Source organism: Boleophthalmus pectinirostris, unplaced genomic scaffold (assembly GCF_026225935.1).
Source record: "Boleophthalmus pectinirostris isolate CB_2022bp ecotype Guang Dong unplaced genomic scaffold, ASM2622593v1 HiC_scaffold_9, whole genome shotgun sequence".
Lineage (NCBI taxonomy): Eukaryota > Metazoa > Chordata > Actinopteri > Gobiiformes > Gobiidae > Boleophthalmus > Boleophthalmus pectinirostris.
This window is the reverse complement of record NW_026571541.1, coordinates 2,606,831-2,614,710: the sequence shown is the minus strand read 5'-3', so window position 1 is coordinate 2,614,710 and position 7,880 is coordinate 2,606,831. Positions and strand designations below refer to the sequence as shown.

Here is a 7,880-nt window from a genome sequence, read left to right as displayed (position 1 = left end):
CCTGTTTCCTGTTGCAGAGGAAGGCGAGTACTTCCTGAAAGTCCTGATCCCGAGTTACGCGGCAGGCTCCATCATCGGGAAGGGCGGCCAGACCATCGTCCAGCTGCAGAAGGAGACCGGAGCCACCATCAAGCTCTCCAAATCCAAAGACTTCTACCCTGGTAAGAGCAGCACTGCCCCACAGGAAGCAGCGTGTGTGAGCAGAGAGGCACAGATGGAGCGCAGGGGCCCATTTCAATCTATGGCCTATTCACTGTGTTTAAAGAAATGTCCAAACCTTAAATGTTGAACCTTTTCATTGTCTGTTTGGGGTCGGCTCCACAAACTCAACTGTATATTCAACTTTGTCTTTTCACTTCACATCACAAATGCATCATGTCTAAGCCCCCAGGTTCCAAAATGGCTGCCTATTCAAGTCAATGGGCTGAGCTCAATGGTGCATGATCCCAGATTAGCCTAGCCCAGCGAGGTACTTCCGGTGGCTGTGGGCCGACCGAGCATGTGCAGTAGTGTCTTTTCTCCTGCGGGCACACGCGAATGCACACGAACGCACACACGGAGCGCGGGCTCGTGTATCACATGATCTCTTTGACCAATCAGAGCGAGAGGAGATAGAGCGGAGCAGAGCAGTTTAACAATTATAAAGCGTTTGTTAAGACAACTGAAGGATTTTGAGCTGAGAAAAAGTTTATGATCTAAAAACAGGTAAAAATCGCCACAAAATCCGACATTTTTATAGTTATTTTAATAGATTCATGATCATATCATGGCAGACAAATGCATTATATCATATATCATACAATTCTGAATGCAACATGCTCTGGGCCCCTGTCTGTCATGGGCCCCTGGAGCACCTCGTCTCTCTTGTGGCCCCTGGTGGAGGACACAGGACTTCTCCCTGTGCTGTGTGGTTGTAGCACCTACAGAGTTGTGATGTCAGCGCTGCCTCAGCCAGTCACAGCTGGACCCTCTGCGAGTGAGCCCACAGTGGCCCCTCCTCCACTGAGGAGCCGGACTTTGAATGTAGAAGAGCTCCCTCCACCTGCTGAGGGCCCGAGACAGGGACCGGGGGCCAGAAAGAGCCACACTGCTGCCTCCGCTCTGGGCATCTGTATGCTAATGAGACCGCCTCCTTCCTGAGTCACTATCAAAAGGGCCACCTGCTGTAAGGGCCCACACAGGGGCCGACACAGGGGCCGATACAGGGGCCCACACAGGGGCCATTCTACACACACTTCCTCTGCTCACAGCTGATACTGACGAGGTTTCCGTCCCATAAATCTGCTCACTGACCCAGACTCCCTCTGCGCTGCTGAGCAGGAGAGGTGTAGTACAGTTGTAGTACAGTTGTAGTACAGGTGTAGTACAGTTGTAGTACAGGTGTATTACAGTTGTAGTACAGGTGTAGTCGCTTCTGTCAGTCTGCCCCAGGGCAGCTGTGGCTACAGTAGTAGCTGACCACCACCAAGTATGGAGTGAAGGAATAATACTCTGTAAAGTGTCTTTGAGTTATTATTATTATTATTATTATTAGGTGTAGTACACTTGTAGTACAGTTGTAGTACAGGTGTAGTACAGGTGTAGTACACTTGTAGTACAGGTGTAGTACAGTTGTAGTACAGGTGTAGTACAGGTGTAGTACAGGTGTAGTACAGTTGTAGTACAGGTGTAGTACAGTTGTAGTACAGTTGTAGTACAGTTGTAGTACAGGTGTAGTACAGGTGTAGTACAGGTGTAGTACAGTTGTAGTACAGGTGTAGTACAGGTGTAGTACAGTTGTAGTACAGTTGTAGTACAGGTGTAGTACAGTGGTATTCATCAGGGATATAATTAACTGTTTTGCCTGCCTAAAGACAAGTCTCTTGTGTTACTAGTCACACACTCACATGTTCAAAAAGTGTGAACCTGCAGCAGCACATGAGCAGGTTTAACTTTCCATTGGAACCGGTCGAACAGTCTACAGCAGCAGTGTCAGACATGACGCGACGCAGTGCTCAAACTACATGACCACAGTCAGATGAAGAGGAGCTTTATTCATGCAGCACCACAGATACGGCTCCTTATCACTGCAAAACATCCACTCTACCACTTTTGTCTGGTGATTTAAAACAGAATTTATCCAATCAACAATGAAAAACATAAACTATGTACAAATTTTGAGTTTAAACGTGAGAATAGACAGTTTATAATTTAAATGTGACAATACACCGAGTCTAGAGTTTAAATGTGACAATACACAGAGTCTAGAGTTTAAACGTGACAATACACAGAGTCTAGAGTTTAAATGTGACAATACACAGAGTCTAGAGTTTAAACGTGACAATACACAGAGTCTAGAGTTTAAATGTGACAATATACAGAGTTTAGAGTTTAAACGTGACAATACACAGAGTTTAGAGTTTAAACGTGACAATACACAGAGTTTAGAGTTTAAACGTGACAATACACAGAGTCTAGAGTTTAAACATGACAATACACAGAGTTTAGAGTTTAAACATGACAATACACAGAGTTTAGAGTTTAAACATGACAATACACAGAGTTTAGAGTTTAAACGTGACAATACACAGAGTCTAGAGTTTAAACGTGACAATACACAGAGTTTAGAGTTTAAACGTGACAATACACAGAGTTTAGAGTTTAAACGTGACAATACACAGAGTTTAGAGTTTAAACATGACAATACACAGAGGCTGGAGTCACAGGAGCAGCTTTGTTGTCTCTGGTGTAAATTGAAGTTTTTAAAAGTACATGTGTGTGCAGCTCTGCCGACAGTACGTGACGCTGATGCTTCTGCTGTCAGTTCCGGGAAACACTGTCTGAGGTCTCCTCTGTGGCATGGGACCTCTTTCTTTCTCTCTCTGTGTCTCTGTCTGTGTCTCTGTCTGTGTCTCTGTGTCTCTCTGTGTCTCTCTTGATGTTTCTCTTCATCTCTCTCACTCTCCATCTCTCCTCTGTCTCTTCTTCTGTCTCTTCTTTGTCCCTTTCCAGACGAGTGCAGCTGCAGCCCTGTTAGCATGTTAGCATGTAGCATGTGTTAGCGCTGCGCGGTCATGCTAGTCCCAAATATAGCGAGTGTGTTTGCTAACGCTGTGCTAACGCTGGTGAGGCAGCGATAGAAATAACTCAGGAATAATACGATGAATACGAACACAAATACGAGGCTGACATACTGAGAGGATTTGAACCCTCAACTTTTCAGTTCTAGGGCAGTCTGAGCCACTGTGGTCTCTGGATGTGCTGTTAAAGATGATACTGGTTTTTATGGACTGATTCATCCATATTGGAGGTGATGGCACAAAACAGCTACACAACTAGTTTTTTTTTTTTTTTTTTTACTAAGAAAATGACTTCTATCAAATCTACAGTGTCTGATTTAAAGCCCCACTATGTAACTTTTGTCCAAAACATTGATTTAAATAAAATCTTTTTTCATCTTTCTTCATTTTGGAAGGGAAAAAAAAAGTGTTCATGGGCTTACATCTCCTTAGACCTGACTCTTCTTTGGCCTGATCTTTTGGCTGTAATATTCCACAGTGTTTGTATTTTTCCATGGAATCCTGCAGAAAGTTCCACAATGGTGCTTTAAAGTGTACAGTCTGTTTTAAAGGGTACAGTACAGTGTAAAACATAGCACAGTACTAGTACTATACTGTAGTACTATAGAAGCTACTGTAATACTACAGTACTTTAAATTCAAGTCCAATCACTGATTTAAATAATGATGTAACTTTAAAAACAAGATGCTAAAAGATGATTCTAAAAATGCAGAGGCATGATTCAATCAAAATGACATCAATAATGTTCTGAAGTACAGTACTTACTAGTTTAGTCCTGACTAAATCCTGCTGTAGTCCTTATTTAGTACTGATTTACTCCTGGTTTGGTCCTGGTTTGGTCCAGGTTTAGTCCTGGTTTGGTCCTGGTTTAGTCTTGGATTGGTCCAGGTTTAATCCTGGTTTGGTCTTGGTTTGGTCCTGGTTTGGTCCTGGTTTGGTCCAGGTTTAGTCCTGGTTTAATCCTGGTTTGGTCCAGGTTTAGTCCTGGTTTGGTCTTGGTTTGGTCTAGGTTTAGTCCTGGTTTAATCCAGGTTTAGTCCTGGTTTGGTCCAGGTTTAGTCCTGGTTTGGTCTTGGTTTGGTCTAGGTTTAGTCCTGGTTTAATCCTGGTTTGGTCCTGGTTTGGTCCTGGTTTAGTCCTGGTTTGGTCCTGGTTTGGTCCTGGTTTGGTCCTGGTTTGGTCTTGGTTTGGTCCTGGTTTGGTCTTGGTTTGGTCTTGGTTTGGTCCTGGTTTGGTCCTGGTTTAGTCCAGGTTTAGTCCTGGTTTAATCCTGGTTTGGTCCTGGTTTAGTCCAGGTTTAGTCCTGGTTTAATCCTGGTTTGGTCCTGGTTTAGTCCAGGTTTAGTGCTGGTTTGGTCTTGGTTTGGTCTTGGTTTGGTCCTGGTTTGGTCTTGGTTTGGTCTAGGTTTGGTCCTGGTTTGGTCTTGGTTTGGTCTTGGTTTGGTCTAGGTTTGGTCCTGGTTTGGTCTTGGTTTGGTCTAGGTTTGGTCTTGGTTTGGTCCTGGTTTGGTCCAGGTTTAGTCCTGGTTTAGTCCTGGTTTGGTCCTGGTTTGGTCCTGGTTTGGTCTTGGTTTGGTCCTGGTTTGGTCTTGGTTTGGTCCTGGTTTGGTCCTGGTTTAGTCTGGTTTGGTCTTGGTTTGGTCTTGGTTTGGTCTTGGTTTGGTCTTGGTTTGGTCCTGGTTTGGTCTTGGTTTGGTCTTGGTTTGGTCTTGGTTTGGTCTAGGCAGTTTTGCAGAGCAGTTCTAGTGACGCCTTTTGTATTTTATTTTTTACAGAAATCAAATGTAGCTTTTGTAGTTGTGCTTAGTGCACCAGGTCCAGTGTGGGGGAGATTTTGTGTTGTTGTGGCACCTCCAGCCCGGAGACCAAGGCCCCCCTCAATAATCTGGCCCTCAGGAAATGCACTTAAACAGCCCAGTTACAGAAACCTGCAGCCAGTATGTACATCTGTGCTTGACTGACAGTTTGACTAGTATTTATTTGCTGTGGTTGGTGCAGCTTATTGCTGTAGAGCTGCATCGTTTAACACTGACAGGTTTAAAGTGCACCTGTCACACGTGAGCACATGTCTCCTGCTCTTCTCCTCTGTGAATATTATATAATATATTATTATATTCCTCTGTGAATATAAAAAAGTATATACCCCCCCCCACCACCACCACCACCACCACCACACACTGCCTCATTTATGGGGACACGATTCAGGCCCGTTGACGTAAATCCTTTAAGTTCAGATGTTCAAATAGGTTAGGTGAGGGTTTACAGAGGGCATTACACTTATGTGGGGTATTAACTATGGTGATCTACATAACATATTTAGATCACCATCTTACCATGTTACTGTTTTTAAAAATGCTGAATTAATTTTCATTTTTGATGCTTTGAGTCCCTCCCTTTGCTCTCTGTGCCACTCCCCCCTTGGTGATGGAGCATGGTGATGAACGTTTGTGGGCGGAGCCTTGTACAAGCATGTACAGATAACCGTAAGGAGGGTTTGAACAGGACTCAGGAGAACTCGCTAAAATACACAGACATGCATGGACGACTCTAAAACATCTTCAGGCTGTTTCTAACATGGTAGAAAGTTCCAGAAAAGTTGATTTGGCAGAATACTTCCTCTTTAAGTCAAGGTCAGGATCAATCTCCAGGAAGTGAATGTAACCCAACGTGTGTGTGCGTGTGTGCGTATGTGTGTATGTGTAAGTGTGTGTGTGTTTGTGTGTGTGGGGTGTGTGTGTGTGTGGGGGGGTGTGTGTGCGTATGTGTGTATGTGTAAGTGTGTGTGTGTTTGTGTGTGTGTATGTGTGTGTGTGTGTGTGTGTGTGCGTGCGTGTGCGTGTGTGTGTGCGTATGTGTGTATGTGTAAGTGTGTGTGTGTTTGTGTGTGTAAGTGGCACACATGTTGCTTGCGTGGTCCCTCAGTGTGTTCCTCTGTCACTACAGCACAGCTGTGGGGGCCACCATTTTGTGCTCCCCTAATCCCTGTCTGATTGCACTTGTAGTCCGCTAATGTCCCTGATGTGGCCTGCATCAACATGGCCGAATTCTGCCTAAGCCTCTTACGCTGTAAGTCCCACGCCGCCACGGAAACCAAAACATCACACACTCACTATGTTCACATGCACAACTCTGAGCACGCTAAACCGCCAACGTCAAACCACACCATTCTGTCCCACTCCTGTCCCTCTCCTGTCCCACTGCTGTCCCACTCCTGTCCCACTGCTGTCCCACTCCTGTCCTCTGTCCTGCTGTCCCACTGTCCCACTGCTGTCCCACTCCTGTCCACTCCTGTCCCACTGCTGTCCCACTGCTGTCCCACTGCTGTCCCACTGCTGTCCCACTCCTGTCCCACTGCTGTCCCACTCCTGTCCCTCTGCTGTCCCACTGCTGTCCCACTCCTGTCCCACTGCTGTCCCACTGCTGTCCCACTCCTGTCCCACTGCTGTCCCACTGCTGTCCCACTGCTGTCCCACTCCTGTCCCACTGCTGTCCCACTCCTGTCCCTCTCCTGTCCCACTGCTGTCCCACTCCTGTCCCACTGCTGTCCCACTGCTGTCCCACTCCTGTCCCACTGCTGTCCCACTGCTGTCCCACTCCTGTCCCACTGCTGTCCCACTCCTGTCCCACTCCTGTCCCACTGCTGTCCCACTGCTGTCCCACTCCTGTCCCTCTCCTGTCCCACTCCTGTCCCACTCCTGTCCCACTCCTGTCCCACTGCTGTCCCACTCCTGTCCCACTGCTGTCCCACTGCTGTCCCACTCCTGTCCCTCTCCTGTCCCACTCCTGTCCCTCTCCTGTCCCACTCCTGTCCCAATGCTGTCCCACTCCTGTCCCACTGCTGTCCCACTCCTGTCCCACTGCTGTCCCACTCCTGTCCCTCTCCTGTCCCACTCCTGTCCCTCTCCTGTCCCACTCCTGTCCCACTGCTGTCCCACTCCTGTCCCACTGCTGTCCCACTCCTGCCCCACTGCTGTCCCACTCTTGTCCCACTGCTGTCCCACTGCTGTCCCACTCCTGTCCCACAGCTGTCCCACTGCTGTCCCACTCCTGTCCCACTCCTGTCCCACTCCTGTCCCACTGCTGTCCCACCCCTGTCCCACTGCTGTCCCACTGCTGTCCCAGCCTACAGCAGTTCAAAGAACTCAGTAGGTGTGGGTGGGGGTCTACGAGGTGTTCAGGGGCGTCTGGTAATTTAGCATTAGAGCTAAAACTGTGCAGCTGTAATTGCTAATTAAAAGACTCCTCACACATAATCACACTTTTGACAGAAATAGAAACCACATTTACCTTGACCATTTGATTTTCAGACATGAGGAACTGTGTTACTCATTGTGATTTACTCTCTGCAGCACTAATAAACACTAAAGCTCCAGTAGTTTTTACATTCACTTTAACATAGTGTGGACCAAAACAAAACAACATGCTGGGTGGAGGGGCTGTAGTTTGTTGTCTCTGCTGTTTGGACATTTTGTCACTTATAAAACAAATGAGTAAATGTTCAAACTAGTGCTGTCATGCGATTTAAAAAATTGAGAGATTAATTAATTATGATCTGTAATTAGTTAATCTAATTAATCTAATTTTAATCTCACCTAAAAATTGCAGAGAAAAGCCTTCAATTTGAGGTATTTTCATTTAAATTCATTATTACATTATTGTGGCAGATCAAAAGACTAATATAGATTTAAAAAAGTGACTTTATAAAGTCATTTATTGTTTAACAAATCTCTCCAAATTGGCTGTTGAGCCCAAGTCTCCATGAATAAGAAACTGTTTGCTGTAAAGTAGCAAAGACGAGGAAATCTGAACATAATAACTTTT

General features: G+C 46.0%; 1 protein-coding gene across 3 annotated transcripts in view; it reads left to right on the top strand.

The window, feature by feature from the left end:
• nova2 (NOVA alternative splicing regulator 2) overlaps positions 1-7,880 on the top strand; it is a 42,787-nt gene that overhangs the window by 10,679 nt on the left and 24,228 nt on the right. For all 3 annotated transcript variants that reach the window (XM_020938627.2, XM_055147738.1, XM_020938628.2), the window contains one exon: positions 18-161. In XM_020938627.2, the coding sequence (XP_020794286.1) occupies positions 18-161 (144 nt within the window). The remainder of the gene's footprint in view (positions 1-17; positions 162-7,880) is intronic.